The sequence below is a fragment of the Oreochromis aureus genome, linkage group 3, assembly GCF_013358895.1.
Source record: "Oreochromis aureus strain Israel breed Guangdong linkage group 3, ZZ_aureus, whole genome shotgun sequence".
Taxonomy (NCBI): Eukaryota; Metazoa; Chordata; class Actinopteri; order Cichliformes; family Cichlidae; genus Oreochromis; species Oreochromis aureus.
This window is the reverse complement of record NC_052944.1, coordinates 50183535-50208463: the sequence shown is the minus strand read 5'-3', so window position 1 is coordinate 50208463 and position 24929 is coordinate 50183535. Positions and strand designations below refer to the sequence as shown.

General features: G+C 39.7%; 1 protein-coding gene across 5 annotated transcripts in view; it reads left to right on the top strand.

Annotated features, from left to right (window-relative positions):
• Positions 1–1076: 1076 nt before the first annotated feature.
• LOC116311784 (Fc receptor-like protein 5) overlaps positions 1077–24929 on the top strand; it is a 28793-nt gene continuing 4940 nt past the window's right edge. Inside the window, exons 1-5 of one of the 5 annotated variants that reach the window (XM_039598699.1) lie at positions 1077–1194; positions 2166–2438; positions 2527–2808; positions 7476–7610; positions 18434–19914. In XM_039598699.1, the coding sequence (XP_039454633.1) occupies positions 1164–1194; positions 2166–2438; positions 2527–2808; positions 7476–7594 (705 nt within the window). In that variant the 5' untranslated portion in view covers positions 1077–1163 and the 3' untranslated portion in view covers positions 7595–7610; positions 18434–19914. Of the gene's footprint in view, positions 1195–1257; positions 2439–2526; positions 2809–7475; positions 7611–18433; positions 19915–22879; positions 22940–24929 lie in introns of those variants that run through there. The other 4 variants (XM_039598694.1, XM_039598689.1, XR_005608320.1 and 1 more) reach the window with 4 other exon arrangements.

Genomic DNA, 24929 nt, shown 5'->3' with positions numbered 1-24929 from the left:
CAGTACACACAATATACAAATTGAGGTTTTAAATGGTGCATTGATTTGTAATCAAATGCATTTAAATGACATCACCACCAGGGTCAGCTGTTGGTCAGTTGGCAAGGTCATATCTGTGTATGAATGATGAATGTGAAGGGAAGAGACTTCTTCTCTCCCAATCTGACAAAATTAAGCTTTTTGTCTCCTTATTCATCCATTCAGATTTAACAAAGTCTCTTTCACAGCACTTTACTCATCCAAGCTACACTAATGTATGCAGTGTTGGAAAGATTTCTTTTCATCTCTACAAGGTTAAAGATTAATATGAAATGTCACATGTGTCCTGTGTTTGAACATTTTAAACTGTGAAATAAGGCTGAAGAATACAAAAACCCATTGACTGGAAACAGGAAATATAAAACTCACAGCAGTTATCTCCAATGATTACTGTGAATAACCTTGCCAGGTTTTGTGTGTGGAGGCGTGGAAGAGATGACCCAAACGCAGGACTCACGGTGCAGAAATGATGAGGGTTTATTGGAGCGGGTGAATGAACAAAGCAGGAACGGTAGGACTGACTAGCTGACTGAAAGACTGAGTGGCTGGCTGAACAACTGAGCACTAACGGGAACAACAACATAACATCAATGACACGACAGAGACCAGGAGAGTGCTGAGGACTTAAGTATACTGGCTGAATAATGACTGATAGGTGACAGCTGAGTGAACAGCTGAACATAAAGAACTAATGATAAATGGGAAGAGGACTGAACATAATGCACACAGACCAAGGTTAACACAATAAAACAGGAAGTGGAACAGGCAGTAGATAAACAGTGAACGTGAACTGAAAATACTGGGTCAACGACCCAGAAACCCTGAAAAACCTTTATTGGTGTAATTTGGATTAAAAGATTAATGTTTTTACTGTTGAACAACCGTCAAAGCAAATATGCTGTAAGTAAGGTGATTTACCACTAGGTGACACCAGAACATTTTGATGTTGAACTTTAGCACAGATAACATGCACAACCTTAGGCCTAAATAAACCTATGCATGTCCAGCATAGGTTACTTGATGGGGTTTTTTTGTGCATTGTGTATGTGTGGGCAGGCAGTGTCAGGATGTGGTTTAAATGTGTTAGAGTTTTCTTAGAGAAACAAAGTCATCTTTAAAACACGATGAAGATCCCACCAGTCTGCCTCATGATCAGTAAGAAAACTGACTTTTTATTCCATATTTGTCAACTACAGATCTTTGTTTGTTTTTACATTTATAGCTTGCATGCAGTTTTTCTCATTTGCTATGTGTCAATTCTTAAATAATGGTTAAAGTTTTAAAAACCTTTTGAAATTCTTTAAAACACTTTGATACATATGCACATCAGAAAGCATATTTGTCTTTTTCTTCTGTAAATCATTTGAGAAATGAGCCGTGCTGGTTTAGAGCCAAAGGGTTAAAGGGTCTTTTGAGTGGAGTTTGTCTTTGTTTGGACTGTGTGAGTTCCCGGTAGTCTAACTTCCTCCCACGGTCATGTCATGTCTCTCGCCCTCTCCATCTTTTCTTTTTGTCTTGTTCCCGTGTCAGTTTCACCCTCTTTCCCAATGTCAAGCTCGTGTGTCTTAGTCTGTGTCTTTGTATGTGACTTCTTAGATCTTCATTCAGATCTTTGGACTTTCCCATTTTTTTTTAAATATTGGCTAATCTGATGAGCGCTGTGAAACAAGTGCTGACAGACATAAAGTACCAGTTCTAGTCAATCATGTTCACACATGAAAAGGTGACTTTGTCATTAAGCACCACTTACTAAAAGAATTAAGTGTGTGTATATTGAACCTGAAAGTATTCTTTTGATCCAGTGCAGATTTGAGAACATCGAAAATAAATTCAAATTTGTGCAACCAATAACTGTTTATGAAATGAATAAAGATGTAAGATTAAGATTACAGATTAAAGTGATTCCACTGTGGAAACAAAACATTTCAAAGAAATCATTAAAAGCCTAACATTACCATGTCATTCTTGGCAATGTTGAGTTTGTGGAAACTTCTGTCCAAAGCAGTCGCTGTTTTCAATCAGTGCAGTGGTAGAAAAGGTTTCAACATCTATTTTGAAACCATCGATTTTCTCACACTGCATGTACTGCATGTCAACTGATGTGTCTCAACCTGATGTTTTTGAAGCTGCAGCTGCTGCTACTCTCAGCATCCATCCCAGCAGGTCAGTCTTCTTTTATTATGAAACTGTGACTCTGAGCTGTGCAGTGCCAGGTAATTTCACTGGCTGGACAGTGAAGAGAAACACCTCCACAAGATCTTCTCTTTCATGTGAGACCTGGGGCCAATTACATGGGTCATCCTGCACCATCAAAGGTGTCTACCCATCAGACAGTGGAGTGTACTGGTGTGAGTCTGACAGCGGGGAGTGCAGCAACACCATCAACATCAGAGTGGCAAGTAAGCTTGCAATGCCAGATAGTTTTATATTAACAACTAAGGACAAAAACCAGAGTCAGAGACCACAGTTTATCTTTCTGCATTTCAGCTGGTGTGATCCTGCAGGGCCCTGCTGTTCCTCTGACTGAGGGAGACAGTGTGACACTAAACTGCTCCTATAAGGAAAAATATGCAAAGGAGTCTACGTCCAATTTCAATGCTGTTTTCTACAGAAATGGTGCTTTTATTGGAAATAAGTCTGAAGGAAGGTTTAGCTTTATCCATGTGTCCAAGGAGAACGAAGGCTTCTACAAGTGTGAACATCCAACAAAAGGAGAGTCACCAGAGATTTGGCTGGAAGTGAGAGGTGATGATGATGATCATCATGATGGTAGGTTTCATGAAGGTTTCATCTGATGGCTTATAAATACTGTGGCACACATAAAGCAGTTTCAGTTATAACTCAGTGATTAAATGGGATGTTTTTTCTATAAACCTGACCACAACTAATTAACAAAGCCTGTTACCACAGTACATCACAGTTTGGCTCTCTATGTCCCTCTATGCTGCCTGGTGAAAGTCAGGTTTAAAGCTAGAAGTTTTAAAGATCCATCCTGCTGCCGGCCTTACCTTCCCAAACAGCACTTTGCACCTGATAGGGCAGAGGTCTTTATTGGGAGTCATGTAGTCTCCCCTGTGCAAGGGGTTGGTGAGCGTTGGTGGAAGTGGAGAGGAGAGATGTTGAAATCGAGCTCAAAGGACCAAAGTGTCAGAAAAATTCTCTTATGAAGTGAAACACACAGAATAAGGAGTTGCAATGGGTTTATTTTATTGGAAGCAGCAGGAAGCAGAGTTGGCTTCCAACCCTAACCCCTAGGTGTAAAAGTAAAAAAGTAAAGTAAAAAGCAGCTCTTTGGAGGATGTTTCTATATTTGTGCTAAGCTAGGTTCATAGGTCATCACTTACCAACCAGATACTCTAGCACAAGACACGTGACTGTCAAAGTAAAATGGGAAATACACGAACATAGGAACCAGGGTGACTAGACATACCACAAGGAACCCAATGAAGGGACAGTAACCAAACCTAAAGACTACAAATCACAAAATACTAAAGATAACTTAGGAAGCTATAAATACAAAAAACTAAACCACAAGAACCACAAATATACAGAATGTTAATGATTAACACATAAACACTGGGTGACCAGATCCAGGATCATGACGGCTGTTCCCTGTTTGTCATGGAAGCTTCAGGTGAACATATTTAGGTCTTTTAATGAAAGAAAATTAAACACAAAAAGATCCATACATGCTACCTGTGTTAAAAAAAAATTAAATGTAATATTGTCATCCTGCTCAGATTTAACTAGTGATGGGATTTCCGGCTCTTTTTAGAGAGCCGGCTCTTTCGGCTCGGCTCACTAAAAAGAGCCGGCTCTTTCGGCTCCGAACCGGCTCTTTAGGGTGTTTTGTTGCTTTAATCAATTTATTATTACAATAATATAAAATTATGCACAAAAGGAATTACTAATTTAAAAAACAGTGGTTTTATTTATATATGTTTATATATAAATATATTCAGTGGCCCCTAGAGACACGTACAAACTCCAAAAAGCACGTATAAACTCTAAAACGCATTTCTAGCGTTAACTGAACTTCAAAGCAGAGCTACCTAGATCACTTAAATTACACAATTGAAAGCATATGTATATTGTTTGTGTATTTATACACAAGCACTCATATATATTCAAATAATTTAAAAAAGTTCATTTACCTCTTACTACCACACACGGTCGTTGGTACTTGCTGGCTTGTGTAGCCTCTAGGTAACAAAAGCTCAACACTGCGCCTAGCATTCTGGAGCACTTCTGTTGTCTTTTGTACATGTTTTGGAGTTTTTACGTGCTTCTGAGGCTACGTCCACACGCATTACGGGTATTTTTGAAACAGATATTTTCTGTTTTCCTTTTAAAAATAATCCCATCCACATGTAAATGCAGAAATAAAGGAAAACGCTGCTAGGAGCATGCCAAAGCAACAGGTGCCGATATATTCCTAAACGTGTAGAAATGTTGGCCAACCAGAAGTCTAGAAGCCTCAGTGGGAAATAGTAAACAAAGATGGGGCATAGAAGCAGAACCAAGTCGTATGTGTGGAGGGACAGTAACTGTGTGTGTATATGTAAGCATTTAAACACTGCAGAGAGGACAATTAACAGTAACAGTATTGCAGAAATTCATTTCACCGAAACAAAATGTGGCTCACAGTGTGACTTCAAAAAAGGCGCACATCTTTGACGCTGCGTTTTCTCCGTTTTAGTTTTAGAAAATATCCATCCTGACAGGCATTTTTTTTTAGAAATCTCCGTTTCCAAAAATACCCGGGTACGTGTGGATGTAGCCTGAGTTTTTATGTGTTTTGGAGTTTTTACGTGATTCTGAGTTTTTACGTGCTTTGGAGTATGTACGTGCTTCAGGGTTTGTACGTGTTTTGAAGTTTGTACGTGCTGCTTTGTCTGTAGGGGCCACCGTAAATATACTTTTATTTAGTCACTCCACATAAAATGTAATAAATAAATCATATAATACAAAAACCAACTAGTCACTGTTCAACATTTAACTATTTAAATTTTCAGCTTTTCCTTTTAAACAAATTTAAAATGAAACAAAACAAAACACTGCAAACCACAACACAATTAAATATAAATTAAGATATGAAAAAGAAGATGCATGTTCTCTGTCATATGGGCCTGCATGAATAAACTTTCTGAATCCTTTATCATCTGCAACTGAAAATAGTTGTGGATGATTACTATACCTTTTTAATGTGACGTTGTTGTCCCTGGCTCTCTCTCTCTCTCTCTCCCTCCCACTCTGTTCCTCTGCTACTGAGTGTAATTACCGCCCCTCCCCCCAGCGCAAAGCACAAGGCTCGCATGCAGAGTGAAGCGGAAAAAAGGGCGAGAGAGTGGGGGAGAGAAAGAAAAAAAAAAAGAACCGACGGCTCGCGATAAGGAGCCGGCTCGCGTCGTTCACTTCAAAGATCCGGCTCTAAGAGCCATTTCGTTCGCGAACGACCCATCACTAGATTTAACCTAAAGTCTGGATTTTCTTTCCATCAAAGTGAAATGAATATGCAACACTGAGCTCTAGCTAAAAGGTTTTGGCTTTCACACGATGTGAAATCAAAATAAGCAAAAACAAAACAAAAATGAGTGCTGTCTAAATTACAATGATGCCATTTTAAAACCGTATTAACCTGCATGTATGCGACAAGTCATTTGTTGTTGCTTTAATATGTAAATTCACGCAAATCAGGATATTGTCTTGCTTATTTTCGTCTTTTTCTAACACACTTTCTACAACTGCTCTGCACAAGAGGTCCTATGTGCCTTGACAGCTGGTTTATGCACAAATGGCAAATAAAGAACTTTGAACCTTGCCAGTGAACGTGTCCTTCTCCAGTGCTACCTTAAGCATACGGTGAATGCAATATCTAAGACAGTGAAGTGGACTCATAGGAATGACGTTGTGGTCTTTCGACAAGATGGAAAAGACAATCCTGGAGCACAGAGAGAGCATTTTGAAGAGTGAGCTGCTCTCTCCCAGGAGGTGTTATGAAATGAAATGATAAAATGATAAATGAAATGCTCCTTTATCACTGAAAATCTGAAGAAAAGTTACTATGTTAACCTCACTGTTCATTCGTATGTGGTACACATATTGAAATAATCTAAAACTTTGAGCTTTAATTGGGAAGGAAAGTGATTTAACCCTTTATTCCCTATAATGTTAAGCAGGCCACCTGGAATCATTTCGTTGTTTTAGCTGTAAAAGTTTCATAAAAGCAACTGTGAGTGTGTGAACTCAGCTGATTTAGAGTGACCGATTTCAAGTATGAACTGTAAAACACTGAACAACAAGTATGTGACCTTTGGCCCTGTGGTTTGTTTTTGGGCATCTATTTTCTTCTAAATATGTCCAGGCCATCGGTGTAACTTTGTGCTGAACATTGGGGGGGTCAAGATCTCTGTCTAAATAAATAAAATAAATCTGGGTAAATTCCCAGATGATTAAAAATGCAACTATTTTGCTGGCAATAACTGAAATAAGTAAAGATAATCAACAGCCTATTTATGCAAGATAATTCATAATTTTATTGGGGGGGGGGGAAATTACGCCCCTGGTCCAGGAATTTTGTGCCCCTGGTAGAGCTCCAAGAAGCACTTCCTCTCAAGCTGTAGCCAAAGACCTACATTGACCATACACTGCTGACACTTGTGCTCCTTTCAATACAACATTTTCCTGAGTGGATAATAAACCCAGTCTGCTCGGCCTGTATGTTCTCCAAGCCTATACCTGCTTTTCCATGTGTTGGAATAGGGCTGGGCAGTGTTTGTTTGCTGATGGATGATAAGTCATTTATAAAATAAAATAGCATGGCATAACACATAAAGTTCTTGTTGTCATGAAACCCTGTCATCATTACTCATTGATCTGGGCTGAGATTCAGTTTTCTGTATGGCTCTTTCGCACTCACTTACTCTTTCTCAACCCTGGGCTGCTGTGATGCAGGCTCTAGTGTCAGTGTTTCTGTTGACACTGACTCTGGTGTGACACTAAAATCATTAAGGTAACCAATGTTGCTGCTTTCAGGAACTGTTGGAATTTTTAAGATTGCACAAACTGTTTGGGTTGCTACGGTTACAGTAGTTTAGAGAACCGCTGGAAAAAAAACTGTAACCGGCGACTGGTTAGGGGATAAAGCATTCTGCCTGAGCTTGAAAATGTTTTTTTGGATGTTATCAGCCTATTGAAAAATAATCAATGGTTTTCAGTCCGATACATGTCACCTCCTCTTTGATCAGACTCAGCACAGTTGTGGACAGTGACTGAATGCTGTTATCATCACTATAAATCTGTGATAAACAGAGAGCAAATAAGATTTGGCAAATATGTTGCTGTTGTGAGATTGATGGGAGGATAAGTGTTCTTAGAAGACTATGGTTAGAAAAAAAACAAAAAAAAAGTTGACATATTGATTCTGTGTTTTTCAGGTGATGATAATGATAACACTAACAACCCTGTTAGTGTCGGTGCCATTGGTGTCATTGTTGGTGGTGTTGTCATCACTGTCATCACTGTCATTGCTCTCATTGCTTGGTGCAAATTCTAGAAACTTTGGCAAAAGTGTAAGTAACAGTTTTCTTCTCTTTTAATTAAAAAATGTCTTACAAAACAAACAAACAACAACAACAAGAAAAAACCTGAACAAACCTGAACAGATTTTCATACAGTTATTAATTGTGCATGTGACTTTTTGCTGGAGCAATGTTTCTTCCTCTACAGTGCATACTGAACTTGAAATAGTCTTTCCCTAAAAGGCACTTTTTGTATAATTTCACTAAAACATTTCACTAAAAACCACTTCATATAATACAGCTTGGTAAAAAGGCCTAAAGGAGAACTTGATAATGTGGCAAGTTATTACCACTCAATTACCTGTGGTAGTTTCTGTGTAATAAGAGTTTCTGTGTAATCAGGCAGTGTTGCAAATTGCAACAAATTTTATTTAATAACATATAGATAACCACATAAATAACCAAAACAAACTTAAGAATAGTGATGACCACAGAGAACAGCTGTGGCAGTTTCTGTAAGTAGCAGGAATTTAATACCATGGTCATAATAACTGATTAAAAAAGCATCAGGAAGTCTGTAATGAACTGGAAACACTTGCATGCAAAAAGCTAATAATTAAGTTTAAAAGAATAATACATATGAATACATTAGACTAACATATGAGTATGGGAGGATCCTCTTACACAGCAGAGTTTATATCTGGATGATAATTAATAATATGGTAAATTACATGTTTAAAATGTCCAGTACAGAAAAATAAGATGCCATCCATATCCTCCTGTTTGTCCAGTTCAGGGTTGTGGGTCGAAACACCACAGGCCTGTGCCACGTTCGTCATTGATTGACCTCTAACCATCCAAAGATCCAGCCTCTCCTGCAGCAAGTAACACCAAGCCATCCACTTGCATATAGAAAAATCCAAAATCCGAAAGAAAAAACAATGTAACTGGCAGTTTTTTGAGCAACAATTTTACAGATACAGAGTGTCCTATTAAAAAAGGCACTGTTATAATTTGTGTACAAAGTAAAATAATATCTAATCTTTTGCTTTTTCTGCCTAAAATATCATATTGGAATATTTAATGTCTATCATTAGAAAAGAGCCACTCAGAAATTCATTGTGAGTGGATCGCTATGTTATGAGGACTTGCATCCTAGATCCATGTTTACATAAACCAATGGACTGGTTTCAACTCCAACTTCAACAGCATAGGTCAATGGCTCGGAGGTGTGGTGTCCTCAGAATATAGCTCCACCCAGTGATTTTTGTAGTGGTTTATTTCTAATAATATAATTAAAATATTCCAGTGCATTCAAATATGCTATTTTAGGTAAATTCAGGTAAATTAATAATTTTACTTTACACACAAATTATAATGGTGTATTTTTTTTATATATATGACGCACGATCTGATATCGTCGTGTTGGTGTTGTTCCCAGATCAACATAGTAAATGTTGTTCCAGGATCAACATTGCAAGTGACCAATCAGAATGTTGTGACGTCATACTTTTGCGACTTCGGGAAAAACCGCCGTAAAACAAAAAACTGTACTTAAGCTGCGAGAAACCACCTCTGTCCACCGATCAACGGACCCTGACCCTAACCCTTTAATAAACAGTAAGCAGAATTGATATTGTCCTTGCAACATTGGAATTTCATAAATGCACGAATGGCTTGGCGCGCAAATGAAGAACGTCACAACAATGTGATTGGTCACTTGCAATGTTGATCCTGGAACAACATTTACTATGTTAATCTGGGAACAACACCAACACGACAATATCAGATCATCCATATATGACAGTCTGTTTCTGTGAAATTGTTGTTCAAAGACCTTCCAAACAGCGGCTTGGTGCTGCTTGCTGAAGGAGGCTAGATCTGTCAGGACCTGCTGTTGCAGATCATGTGAGGTGAGGTGCAGATCCAAGCACAGATACAGATAAGAAATAAGTAAAAATCAGAATGTAAAAATAACTTGAACTGGGAAAACTACTAGGAAACCATGAAACATGAGGGGAGGGGAGAAGAGACTTAGACAAGGTACAAGGACAGACTGAGACAACCTCTACACAAAGGGATGATAAGGAAAGTGGAAACACATGGGAGCACAGCAGGAAGAAATTAAACATAACGAGACAGCGGAAGCAAACTGAACACAATGCACATGAGATAAGGTATCATGAAAATAAAAACAGGAAGTGGAATGCAGACTGAAACCCAGACAAGTACACTTGACAATAGAACAAAGGAAAGACAGACAGTAACAGACGCACATGACAGACTGGGGAGACAAAGGATGAACCACAAGGAGAAGAACATGGGAACAGGTAAGGAAATGAAACAAACACATGAGCAAGAGGGCGAGGGACGCAGAGAGGAAGAAACATGAGGGGAGAGAGAGGGAAGGAGAGACATGGCTAGAGAGACAAAATGACAAAACCAACATGAAGACAAGCCTGACTTAACTGGGACACACTGAGTAAAGGCACACAGATGAAGCAATGACATAAAGGGAACCATAAAACACACAAGACAACCCAAACAATAAGATGAACTCAAGAGTGGTAGAAATTAAACTAGGAGAGAACATCAGTCAGAGAATAAACAATAATAAATAAACAACACTCAAAAACTATAAATATAAAACACTGGGTCAACCGAGGTACCCTGACAGGATCTTTGGTTGCTTAGATGAATGCTGCACAGGATGGTGGTATTGCGCAACCCACAACCCTGAATTGGACAAGTGCGAGAACATGGATGGCATTGAATTTGTGTGTACTGGACATTTTAAACATGTCTTCCACTTTCTTTCCTGCCTGAAATATTTTTAGCATATCAAGTATTGTCATCCAGATATAAACTATACTGTGAAAGAGGATCCTCTACACTCATATGCGAATCTAATGTATTAATATGTATTATTCCTTTAAATTGACTTAGGCAAAATGCTAATAATTAATTCCAGTTCTTTCAAGACTTCCTGATGCTTGTTTCAATCAGTTATCATGAATATGGTAATAACTTCCTGCTTATTACACAGAAACTACCACATGTAATCAAGTGGTAATATCAGTGTTATCAGCAGTGTTATTCTCATGCAATATAGAAACAAAAACCTCCATATTTCTTCATACTAAATCGAAAATATATGGCTATAGTTGCTGTATTATAAAATTTCTAAAATGTCCAGCCAACATCACTCAATGTAATCTGTAAATGAGCAAGTAAAACAGTTAGATCAGGGGTAGGCAACCTTTTTGATGGTGAGTGCCATTTAAAATTTCCTCAGAAGTCAGTGTGCCATATGATTGCATTAGCAATAAATTTAATAAGATAAGATAAGATAAGATAACATAAGATAAGATAACCTTTATTAGTCCCACAGGTGGGAAATTTGTTTTGTCACAGCAGGAAGTGGACAGTGCAAAAGTTATGAAGCAAAAATTAGAATAAAATAAAATAAGAATAAATACAGTACACAACTGTACAGAATAGAATAAAATAAAATACTATATACAGTAGAATAAAATAGAATAAAATATACAATGAGATAAAAATAGAGTACAAATGCTATATACAACTGAGTAAAAATACAACGATGCCAGAAAAATAACGCTCTATATTAACAGTTACACACTATATAGAACCACTTTATAGAATTATATTTGTTCGCAGATGTTGGCAGCTATCAGCGAATAGTTATCAGCTATTTTGAAACAAAAAAAAGACACTTTGTATTCATAACAAGAACTCCATAACAGCAAATGAACTGTACAACAGAAAATACAAATGCTATTTATGGTCTCCTCACAACAATGATAAGAAAAATAAACTGGGCCAATATGGTATGTTTGTTAATACAGAGACACACATGTTAATGTGATCTCTGGTCTCCCACTCAGAGACACAGGTCTCCGAGTGTCCAACATTCAGACGGCTACCTGAGGACACTCATGTGAGAGAAAATCTGCTCACACAGATATGTAGAGCCAAATACTGTCAATAAGGCCTCTGCAATGTTCTGAAGACAGTTAAACTTGTCAGGTAGTGATGTCCAGCAGGTGAAAATGCAGCTCCATGAACACGCACAGCTGTAGATTCCAGCTGCTTCGATGTTGCATTAACTGGCATTAACTCAGCCAGTTAATGCGAGACAAATCTAGCTGCTCATTAAAGATTTCTGGTTTGATCAGAAAATAAAACATTGGTCCATACACCTGAAAGTCCCAAAAATGCATTGGTGTCTCGAGTCTATGGATGCATTTTGACTAAAGACCGGCCCACCAGGTATTAAAGCCATAAAGCCTTTGAATGAAAACAAACACTGTTGTGACAGTGATGTACACTGTCTTGTTGGTAAATGTATGATTTCTATTCATTTTACGTCAGATAAAAACTTTGGTTGTAAGCTTTAGATAATTATTTAATAACAGCCAGACATTTTAAATGAGAATAAGAAAGTATTTCTTTGTGCCCCCCTTTCCCTGTTAATGCCCTACCTGCCCCCCTGGCAACACTTTGCTAGATCCGCCCCTGCACAGTTACCAGCTGTCAGCTACTTAGAAAAGGATCCTGGTGTTATTTGTCTCTCAGAAACAGTTCATAACTTCCCTTCAACTCATCCATGTCACCTAAAAGGTAAACCTGTTTCTCCATCAGGAGATGGAGAAAGTTCACATCAGCTCTGATGATTCAGTAAGGACATCTCCTGGTTTCATCTTCATGTTTCCCTCTCACCACATATCCAAACTGATATCATGACCAGCAGTTTTTACAGCTGTGGCTCCAGCAAACATCAGCTGATACTAGAAATTAATATTAAATACATTCTAACAACAGCTGACCAAGCCTAAACGTGCTGCTGTTGTTTAGCGCAACATCCGGCAGTTTCCTCTTTCTGGCGCAAAGTGAGCGATAAACAAACAAGAGAGACGATCAGCTGATCATTGATCAGTTTCACGATTGAAGTAGCAACAGGAGAGAGAGGGGAGAGAATGAGAGGAGAAGAAGATGCAGCTGTGCAGCAAAGACACAATAACTCCAGCTTTGTGTCTTTTTCCATCCTGGCTGAAGTACGGGACAAACTGTGTTCCTTCTCAGCTCAACACGAAACGCGTAATAATTTCTCTGAATGCGGGACGATTCCGTTTGTACGGGACGGTTGGGAACTCTACTAACTAACCTTATGAATAAAATAAAGTTCACTATCAATAAAATCACAGCACCCGCCCAGCAGTATATAAATTCCATCATGCTAGCTAGTACGCAGTACGAGTTATTGTAACTGACTGTAAAAAGTCAGCACAACGAAAATAAACTCCACCTAAACTTGGTTTATATCTGACCCAGATAGACTGCAGGTCATAACTTCTTACCTGAAGTTCAGTTCACCTGACGCTCCGACCGGCGGTTGCCTCGGGTCTCTCCTCCTCCTGCCTCCCCTTCCCTCATCCACCTGCTGGCCTCCACCACTTGTTAATTTTACTGAATCTGTGGAAGCTCCCCCATAGCCACCACCAAACAACTGAGTTATTTTTACACACCGACCAGCGTCTGGTCAGTCCACCACCAAAAAATAAATAAATAAATAATCGGGCCACCGAGCAAATGCCCTTATGCCCGATGGCCAGTCCAGCGATGGTCGTGCGTGCCATCAGTTAACCCTTCGCGTGCCAACGGTGGCACGCGTGCCTAGGGTTGCCGACCCCTGAGTTAGATGCAGCCAGTTTATTAAGTTGGGCATCAATTCAATTCAATTCAATTCAATTTTATTTATATAGCGCCAAATCACAACAAATGTCGCCTCAAGGCGCTTTATATTGTACAATAGATCGCACAATAATAAATACAGAGAAAACCCAACAATCATATGACCCCTATGAGCAAGCACTTTGGCGACAGTGGGAAGGAAAAACTCCCTTTAACAGGAAGAAACCTCCGGCAGAACCAGGGTCAGGGAGGGGCGGCTATCTGCTGCGACCGGTTGGGGTGAGAGAAGGAAAACAGGATAAAGACATGCTGTGGAAGAGAGACAGAGGTTAATAACAGATATGATTCGATGCAGAGAGGTCTATTAACACATAGTGAGTGAGAAAGGTGACTGGAAAGGAAAAACTCAATGCATCATGGGAATCCCGGCAGCTCACGTCTATTGCAGCATAACTAAGGGAGGATTCAGGGTCACCTGGTCCAGCCCTAACTATATGCTTTAGCAAAAGGAAAGTTTTAAGCCTAATCTTGAAAGTAGAGATAGTGTCTGTCTCCGAATCCAAACTGGAAGCTGGTTCCACAGAAGAGGGGCCTGAAAACTGAAGGCTCTCCTCCCATTCTACTTTTAAATACTCTAGGAACAGCAAGTAGGCCTGCAGAGCGAGAGCGAAGTGCTCTAATAGGGTGATATGGTACTACAAGGTCATTAAGATAAGATGGGGCCTGATTATTTAAGACCTTGTATGTGAGGAGCAGGATTTTGAATTCAATTCTGGATTTAACAGGAAGCCAATGAAGGAAGCCAAAACAGGAGAAATCTGCTCTCTCTTTCTAGTCCCTGTCAGTACCCTTGCTGCAGCATTTTGGATCAGCTGAAGGCTTTTCAGCGAGTTTTTAGGACATCCTGATAATAGTGAATTACAGTAGTCCAGCCTGGAAGCAATAAATGCATGAACTAGTTTTTCAGTGTCACTCTGAGACAGGATATTTCTAATTTTAGAGATGTTGCGCAAATGGAAGAAAGCAGTCTTACATATTTGTTTAATATGTGCATTGAAGGACATGTCCTGGTCAAAAATGACTCAAGGTTCCTCACAGCATTACTGGAGGCTAAGGTAATGCCATCCAGAGTAAGAATCTGGTTAGATACCATATTTCTAAGATTTTCAGGGCCGAGTACAATAACCTCAGTTTTATCTGAATTAAGAAGCAGAAAGTTAGCGGCCATCCAGGTCTTTATGTCTTTAAGACATTCCTGCAGTTTAACTAATTGGTGTGTGTTACCTGGCTTCATGGATAGATAGAGCTGCGTGTCATCTGCATAGCAGTGAAAATTTATGCTATGTCTTCTAATGATGCTGCCTAAGGGAAGCGTGTATAATGTAAATAGAATTGGTCCTAGCACTGAACCCTGTGGAACACCATAATTGACCTTAGTGTGTGAAGAGGACTCTCCATTTACATGTACAAACTGGAGTCTATTAGATAGATATGATACAAACCACTGCAGTGCAGTACCTGTAATACCTACAGCATGTTCTAATCGCTCTAATAGGATATTATGGTCAACAGTATCGAACGCAGCACTGAGGTCTAGCAGGACAAGCACAGAGATGAGTCCACTGTCAGAGGCCATAAGAAGATCATTTGTAACCTTCACTAAAGCTGTTTCTGTGCTGTGATGAGCTCTGAAACCTGACTGAAACTCTTCAAATAAGCCATTCCTCTGCAGATGATCTGTTAGCTGTTTGACAACTACTCTTTCAAGGATTTTTGATATGAAAGGAAGGTTGGAGATTGGCCTATAATTAGCTAAGACAGCTGGGTCTAGAGATGGCTTTTTAAGTAAAGGTTTAACTACAGCCACCTTGAAGGCCTGTGGTACATAGCCGATTATTAGAGATAGGTTGATCATACTTAAGATCGAAGAATTAATTAATGGCAGGACTTCTTTGAGCAGTTTTGTAGGAATGGGGTCTAAAAGACACGTTGATGGTTTGGAGGAAGTAATTATTAAAGTTAACTCAGAAAGATCAATTGGAGAAAAAGAGTCTAACTTAACATCGATGGTACTAAAAGTAGCTGTAGATAATATTACATCTGTGGGATGATTATTGGTAATTTTTTCTCTAATGATAAGAATTTTATTAGTGAAGAAGTTCATGAAGTCATTACTAGTTAACGTTAAAGGGATGGTTGGCTCAGTAGAGCTCTGACTTTTTGTCAGCCTGGCTACAGTGCTGAAGAGAAACCTGGGGTTGTTCTTATTTTCTTCAATCAGTGACGAATAGTAAGATGTTCTGGCTTTGCGGAGGGCTTTCTTATAAAGCAGCAAACTATTTCTCCAGGCTAAATGATGGTCCTCTAAATTTGTGACACGCCATTTCCTCTCCAGCTTACGAGTTATCTGCTTTAGGCTACGTGTTTGAGAATTATACCACGGAGTCAGGTACTTCTGGTTTGAGACCTTAGTTTTCACAGGAGCTACAGTATCCAGAGTCGTACGTAGTGAGGAGGTAACATTATTAACAAGATGATCGATCTCTGTTGGAGTAGCGTTCAGATAGCTGCTCTGCTCTATGTTGGTACAGGGCATTGAAGATGATAACAGTGGGTGGATTATATTCTTAAACTTAGTTACAGCACTTTCAGAAAGACATCTACTTTGATAAAGTCTACTCTCCACTGCTGTGTAATCAATTATTGTAAATGTAAATGTTATCAGGAAATGATCAGACAGCAGAGGGTTTTCAGGAAACACTGTTAAATGTTCAGTTTCTATGCCATATGTTAAAACAAGATCTAGAGTGTGATTAAAGTGGTGGGTGGGTTCTTTTACATTTTGAGAGAAGCCAATTGAGTCTAATAACAGATTAAATGCGATGTTGAGGCTGTCATTTTTAGCATCTACATGGATGTTAAAATCACCCACAATAATTATTTTATCTGAGCTGAGCACTAAATCAGATAAAAGTCTGAGAAATCAGAGAGAAACTCTGTGTAAGGCCCAGGTGGACGATAGATGATAACAAGTAAGACTGGTTTCTGAGTTTTACAGCTGGGGTGGACAAGGCTAAGCATCAGGCTTTCAAATGAATTAAAAGTCTGTCTTGGTCTTTCGTTAATTAATAGGCTGGTGTGAAAAATTGCTGCCACACCGCCCCTTGGCCTGTGCTTCGAGATTTCTGGTAGTTAGAATGACTCGGGGTGTTGATTCATTTAAACTAACATACTCATCCGGCTGCAACCAGGTTTCTGTAAGGCAGAGTAAATCGATTTGTTGATCAATTATTAAGTCATATACTAACAGAGACTTGGAGAGAGAGACCTAATATTTAATAATCCACATTTCACTGTTTTACTCTTTGGTTCAGATGTGGATACTGTATTGTTCTTTCTTTGTGATTTTTATGTTTAAGTTGTTTATTGCTGGTTTTTAGTTTGTTTTTGTCTTTTTGGGAGCTGACACAGTCTCAATGGAGATGGGTTTTTGGGGGTAGCAGGAGGAGAGAAGCTGCAGAGAGGCGTGTAAGACTGCAACTCTGCTTCCTGGTCCCAACTCTGGATAGTCATATTTTGGGGGTTTAATAAATTGGTCCATATTTCTAGAAATGAGAGCTGCTCCATCCAAAGTGGGATGGATGCCGTCTCTCCTAACAAGACCAGGTTTCCTCCAGAAGGTTTGCCAATTATCTATGAAGCCCACATCGTTTCTGGGACACCACTCAGACAGCCAGCAATTTAAGGAGAACATGCGGCTAAACATGTCACTCCTGGTCTGATTGGGGAGGGACCAGAGAAAACTACAGAGTCCGACATTGTTTTGGCAAAGTTACACACCGATTCAATATTGATTTTAGTGACCTCCGATTGGCGTAACCAGGTGTCATTACTGCCGACGTGAATTGTGATCTTACTGTATTTACGTTTACCCTTAGCCAGCAGTTTTAAATTTCCTTCAATGTCGCCTGCTCTGGCCCCTGGAAGACAATTGACTATGGTTGCCGGTGTCTCTAGCTTCACATGTCTGAGAACAGAATCACCAATTACCAGAGTTTGACCTCCGGCGGGTGTGTCGCCGAGTAGGGAAAAACGGTTAGACACATGAACAGGTTGGTGGTGTACCTGGGGCTTCTGTTTAGGACTATGCTTCCTCCTCACCGTCACCCAGCCGCCCTCTTTCCCCAGCCGCTTGGGGTCTGCCAGGGAACAGCTAGCGGGGCCTACGCTATCTTCGGCTGCACCAGCTACAGGGGCCTGGCTAGCTACGGGTGAATGAAGGGTGCAAAGCCGAGTCTCCAATTCAGTAATCCTGGCCTCCAGAGCTGCAAATATGCTACATTTGTTACAGGTATCATTACTGCTAAAGGAGGCCGAGGAGTAACTAAACATCTGACACAATGAGCAGGAAAGTGCAGGAGGGACAGGTGAAGTAGCCATGGTGCTAACGAGTCGGCTACGAGCTAAGCTAAGCTAGCAGTAAAGAGACAGTGAGTGAATACTTTGGCTATAAATTAGGTAGTGAGCACACAGAAAGGGTGATTCAGATGAAGCACGTTAAGATTATACTATAAAAAAGGGATGTATCAAAAGATTTAAATTAAATTGCTAAGCAGAAAAGCTACTCAGAGACACCACTGTGTTTGAGCAGGAACAGGAAGTGATACTCTACCACAAAGCGAGCGAACACCAAGTGACAGCGCCACCAACAGTCATCAAACAAAATCAATCAGATTGATATGAATACACCTGCTTGACAAAAGGTGTCTAATATCAGACCTACAAGAGTCTTTAATTTACAAAAAGATCAAGAAATAAAAGTTTAAAAATCAGTCTGTGCTAAGAATATAAATATATGACATCTCACATAACTGAAGGGTGGAGTGCTTGGTGATCTGCTATAGCTTAAAGTTATTCAATGTTAATTTTGTCGGCCCTCTCATCTCAGAAGAAAAACTGCATAATGCATGAAGAATTCTTTAACATACCAATACTTTCTCTTTTTACTCTTTCTTGCTTTAAATTTGAGATATTTCTTGTTTTTCACAATCTAAGATGTAAGTTTGTTAGCTTAACCACATGTTGACCAGAGTGTCCAAACAACATAAAATGTTAATGATCGATTTTGAGAAGCAAATAACTTGTTTTATGTTGCACAGGAAGACAAAATAGAGGACAAAGCAATCATCCAAACAATGGGCAAGCAGAACCACAACAAGAAGAGATTCCACTGAGAGAAGAGCAAGAACAGCCAAACTGACAGCTTGTCCAACAGCTTGGTCTCACAGCAGAATGTAAATTTATCTCAAAAGAACTGTGTGTTGGTTTTTGGTCATGGACATTTTTTTAAGTTAACAATACATATGTGTTTAGAGACATTTGATATGGTTGTGCAAGAAACATCTCCTCGATGCACTGGCATGCATCTTTAGTGATGTATCCTGGGGTCATTAGGCATTTTGGATATTGCAACATCATACACGCAGCCGGGGGTGATCCCCACGGATCAGCCCTCTTAATTCACAGCCACCTTGTGGCTTTCCCTGCCGCTTCACTTACAGCCTGGATGGCCCTCTTCTTCATTGCATCAGCCACACCCAGCTGGTCAAGGACTTTGCAGAGTGATCGTCCTGCAAAGCCCCTACAACCCACTACTATGGGCTCATAGAATGTCTCCCACCCCCTTCCCCTGCACTCCTGCACTAGTTCCTGGTACTTGGCGCGTTTCCTCTCGTTGGCCTCCTCGATCCGCTCTTCTCAGGGCACTCTGAGTTCCAGCATGATCAGATGACAACCTGGCAAATAAAAAATAAAAACTGAAAATATACACACACACACACACACACACACACACACACACTTGTTATTAATTAAGATATTGAAGTGTAAAAATTTCTTCCATTTGGACCTCTACTTTCAGAATTTTTAGTCCTTAAAAACTGGACATGAAAAAAAATCTTGATGATGTTTCTGAAAACAAAGATGAGGCAGTTTATGACAAGTAACACAACAAAACTGGAGTGTGTGTCCACAAACACTCATTGGGTTATTTTATGGAGTATTTCTCATGTGAAACCTTGAAACTGCTAGATAGATCCTTGGTGTTTGCTTTATCCTTGTTGTTAGGGTTACATTGTTGATTGTCATTTATGCTTAGAAATATGTACTCATAAATGCTTAGAGTTTTATAATCGATTGCATAATGATAGAGGCTTGCTACCCAGAGCACTCTGGCATACCCACACATCTTAAGGTCATGAGAGAGGTCGTACCTTCTCTTATTGATTTATGGTATAGGAAGACACCTACTCTGTATCTGTTTAAGTACAAGTGCCTTTTGTTTAGGTGGACCGCTGGACTCCTGGCACTGGCTTCGGGGAGTCTTCACAGGGTCACATCTTGACCCCCCCCCCCCCCCCACACACACACACACACACACCCACACACATACCTATACGACACACAGACAAGGTACTCTTTGTTCACATGTATCCCTATGTAAGACGTCATGGGTTAATGAACGTATGCATATTCATGTAACGACAATAAAGAGAAGTGCTACGAGGGAGCAGACGAGAGCAAGTGGGGTCAAGCGAAGGAACGGCGCTCGTCACTGTTCTCTCCCTCGTGCACAAGTAACACAAAGAACTTTGGTGACTTGTGTCTTGCTTTTGCTGTTGTAGTAGAATTGTCTCGTTCCAGCAGTGGGTCTGTGCCAGGCAGACCCATCACTTGTGTGGTGATATGTATTTTTTTTTCTGCCAAAAAACAAGTTATGTTGAACTTTGAACTGATAATAATTAAAGAAGGGCATTTTCTACTAATAATGAGGAAGAAGAAAAGACTTCACAACTCACTGAGTTTAAACACATATTACCAGAGCTATGAAAACAAGAAAAACAGCATACATGCAAGCTACATGCAATTACAGCCTATTTTATTTAATTGTTATATTAATTGTTTTATTGCTGCTAATCAGTATTCTGTGTTTGCACAGATCTACAGTATAGATTTAACGTCCTTTCCCAGACGCCTTCAAAACTGGATTATAGATGGCAGACAGTTGGTTTCGTAGGCCACCGCCTCTGTTCAAAGATGGTCGCTCACAGTGATTTCAGTGATCATGTGATTTCCTGAGGTCAGATGGCCCAGGGTGTGAGTGGGCGTTAAGGTGTCACAGTGGACATAAATGGCTTCTTTCAAAGAAGCCATTTATGCTCACTGTGACTTTCAAAGAAGCCATTTATGTCCACTGTGACACCTTAACGCCCACTCACACAGTGGACATAAATGGCTTCTTTCAAAGAAGCCATTTATGTCCACTGTGACTTTCAAAGAAGCCATTTATGTCCACTGTGACACCTTAACGTCCACTCACACAGTGGACATAAATGGCTTCCCTCAAAGAAGCCATTTATGTCCACTGTGACTTTCAAAGAAGCCATTTATGTCCACTGTGACACCTTAACGCCCACTCACACCCTGGGCCATCTGACCTCAGGAAATCACATAATAGGGTGGGGCTAGGTTTCACAATGAGCTCACCCGAAACCCTGACTGATTGGGACCCACACCCGTTTTCACACCTTGGCTCATGTGATTAGGTAGAGGATCATCAGGGGGTCCTTCTGTCCCTCTTTGGTTGGATACTCCCACTGGGTTTAAATCTGGGACTCTCCACCATTTGACTCTTAGAACTGAAGAAGCTTCTCGGATGAGAGATGAAACGTCTTCAAGCAACTTAAAGAGGTCCAGACGCTTTTCTTTCCAAGCTCCTTAGATCAAGATATCACATATTTGCAAAAGTGCTCCGATGTTTTCAGAGACGTCTGTTACCCACCAGCTCGATAGCTCGCCGGGAGCTCGAGGGTCACTACAGCTGCCGAGAACGGCAAACTCCCGGCACATCATTTTCAGAGCAACGCGGTCTTTCGCTACTCTGGTTAAACGTGATATATAAGTCACTTAGATAACTTGTTATAAATGTTATTATGTTATTGTTTGGCTTTTTTCAGTGTTTGATTTGTTCCTGAGTAAATCGGTTTGGCTGGATTAAAGTTATTAAATTAGATTAGATAAATTAAAACTTTATTAATCCCCCGGGTGGGTTCCTCTGGGTTTTCACACAGCTGAATAAACGTAAAACAGAAAACTGATTAAACAGAAGTGTGAGACAGTCGAGAATTTACGCCATCGTCCTGTTATGTTTTAGATAGCAAGCAGCAGACGGCTGAGTTTATTTAACTCCAGCGAGACAGCAGTGACGCAAATCTGAAGGCTAGACTGTCCAGCCTTTACGTCCGGCCTATCGGACCTTCTGAGGACCCGGCCCACGTAGACCACGAAGGCCGGGTCCTCAGGAGGATGCAGCCCATGGTTTTGGACACGCCATTAGTGTCTTTGTTGAATTAACCACTATCCGGATTGATATCTGTTTTTGTGTACACAATGAGCATTTTTGACTGTCTAGACTCTGAAAACTCCATTAGCGCTTACATTGCACTATATCAACAAAACATACTTTTATGCTTGGGATAACCACTACATTTTTGTGATCTCTTTCTTAATAGGCCACATTAGACTATTTACATTATTTCACAAATTTGCACAGACATGTTGGTAAACTGCATCTTGGTATTAATAGTTTTTAACCTGGTGCCTCTGAGCACTGTACTGACATCTTTTATACAGTATGTAAATACTTTACAGAATCCTTGGGTGCAATGCAAGCTCAAGACGTTTAATATGAATTCTTAGAAGTGCAGCTTTTTAGACAATCTGTGTATGTTTACTTGACATCAAAGTTGTGATGAGCAACTTCTTTTATTTTATTTTCTTGTTCTATTCTTTTTATTGACCACTTTTTAATGCCAAATTGGCGTAACATGCCAAGATAAAGTATTCAAGACTTGGTTGCCTCAAATAGCCTTTGGCAAGATTTCTTTGGGATTTACCACCAGGCGTTATCAGAACACCTAATACTTGTTATTAATCTCTGCCTCTCTTCCACAGCATGTCTTTATCCTGTCTTCCTTCTCTCACCCCAACCGGTCGCAGCAGATGGCCCCGCCCCTCCCTGAGCCTGGTTCTGCTGGAGTTTCTTCCTGTTAAAAGGGAGTTTTTCCTTCCCACTGTCGCCAAAGTGCTTGCTCATAGGGGGTCATATGATTGTTGGGTTTTTCTCTGTATGTATTATTGTAGGATTTACCTTACAATATAAAGCCTTGAGGCGACTGTTGTTGTGATTTGGTGCTGTATAAATAAAATTGAATTGAGTGTTACACTTTAGCAGAAATACCACTGTGCACATGTACAACCTTAGGCCTAGTTTATAGCCTAGTTTAACCGTGGCTTATATTTGTAATATTAATACAGAAAATGTTCCATCTGTAAAACTCTGTTTTATAGTCCACACATTCAACTACTTTTTCAAAAGGAACAGAAAGAAAGAAGACATTTAGGCTTTAGGGTCTCTACATATAAATGCAAAGGTGTTGCAGGTCCAGCATAGGGTACTTGATCGGTTATTTTATGTTATTTTGTGGGTGTACACTATGTACGGTGTGAGAAGGCTGACAGGATGTGGTTTAAATGATTGTTTTCAGACTTCAAACAAAGTCAACTTTAAAACAGGATGATGATCGCACCAGTCTGCCTCATGATCAGTAAGAAAACTGACTTTTTATTCCATATTTGTCAACTACAGATCTTTGTTTGTTTTTACATTTATAGCTTGTATGCAGTTTTTCTCATTTGCAATGAGTCAATTCTTAAATGATGGTTAAAGTTTTAAAAACCTTTTGAAATTCTTTAAAACACTTTGCTACATGTGCACATCAGAAAGCATATTTGTGTTTTTCTTCTGTAAATCATTTGAGAAATGAGCCGTGTTGTCTTAGAGCCAAAGGGTTAAAGGGTCTTGTGAGTGGAGTTTGCGTCTTTGTTTGGACTGTGTGAGTTCCCGGTAGTCTAACTTCCTCCCACGGTCCAAATACATGCCTGTTAGGTTAACTAGTTATTTAAATTGTTCACAGGTAAGGATGGTTGTCTGTGAACTGTTAGCTCTGTGATGGACTGATGACTTGAGTCCTTGGGTCTACCCTGTCTCTAAGCCCCTGTTAGATGGGCAGATTCCTGATTTTGTGCGTTTTATGATTTTGAATTTGAATTCCTCTCGTACACGTTAATGCGACATCAGCTGTCATGGTTGTTATAACTCCCATCACTTCATACATGGTGGAATATTTACATGGATTAGTTTTCCCTGAAGCTAACATTAACCTTTCTTGAACATTCATGGTCAGAAGTTTCCATACACTCATCAGGGGAGTGAATGTTGTGGTAATTGTGGGCTTTTAATGGTTTCTTCGACTGTTCTTACATCTTTAATGACTTAAAAAATCAAAACAAAAAAAGGTTGAAATATTTGGTTAACATTTAACAAATATTAGTGATAGCCAACAACAAGCTGCTGGCATAATTCTGATGGGAAGTTTGACCTCTCTTATTGCAGAATGTTTTGGTTCTGGGTCTTTGAGCCAGCTCTTTGAGGTTACTTTTTTAGACTAACATATTTTTGATTTTTTACTTTGTTAAGAAGTTTTAGGTTTGAGTTTTGGTTCTACTAATGTCATTGAGTTTACAGCTTTCCCCACTTATGTCTGTGTCTGCTCGCCTTCTGTGTGTCTCGCTCCCCCTCCCTCTGTGTCTTGTCTCCGTTAGTTGTTCCCAGGTTTTCCTCCTTGTGTTTCATCCTCATCTCACCTGTCCTTCATGTGGATCCATGTGTGTTCTCCACAGCCCATCATGTCTCTCGCCCTCTCCATCTTCTCTTTTTGTCCTGTTCCCATGAGCCCCAAAGGGGTTTCTGAGCTTCTTTCTCAAAAATGAAATGCCCAAAATTAATTGATTATTTCTCTGCAAATACAAACTCTGTGCTTACAATCTTGGTATCAAAATAAAACTAACACTTGTGAAATTTCATCAGAGGTGTAAATATTGCAGCAGATATTACTGTGTCCAAGTTACTGAGACTGGAACACAGAAAAAGTAAGTAGATTTTATCCTCGCCTAATTTATTATTTATTTTTTTAGCTTAAAACCCTTTTAAAAATATGCCTCAGTTCACATTTCATTCCAGAAATTCAGTAACCAACATATAAATATCATCTGTGCAAAGATTTATCTTTCTAAAGTGAAACAGTGAAAAATTACAGCACTGCCAATAAATAAATATCCAGACGTTGTACAAAAATGTCAAATTTTGACACACATTGGACACCATGTCGGTTGAAGTTTTTAGGTATTAAAGAGCAGTAATTAATACATTTTATTAACATGCCTAAAAATGCTTGTTTTTTAATACATTTTTGAAGAATTAACCACACTTTTACATGGCAATGGCCCTTTTCTGCCGTGCGCATGGAGCGTTAATTGGCCTCTGGCCCTTTAAAATCTGAGGGGCTGTAACTTTGGTTTCTTTTGGTCAATTTGCATGATTGACACCTCTTTTTAATCGCTTGAGCCAGTAGAATCACAGTAACAATGCCACGTTCACGTAACTTCAACCAATCAGAACTTGCAAGGCCAAACTCAACATGGGCCCAAAATTACTACGTGTGACGTCCGTCCAGTCACGTGTCTGTAGGTGGGTCT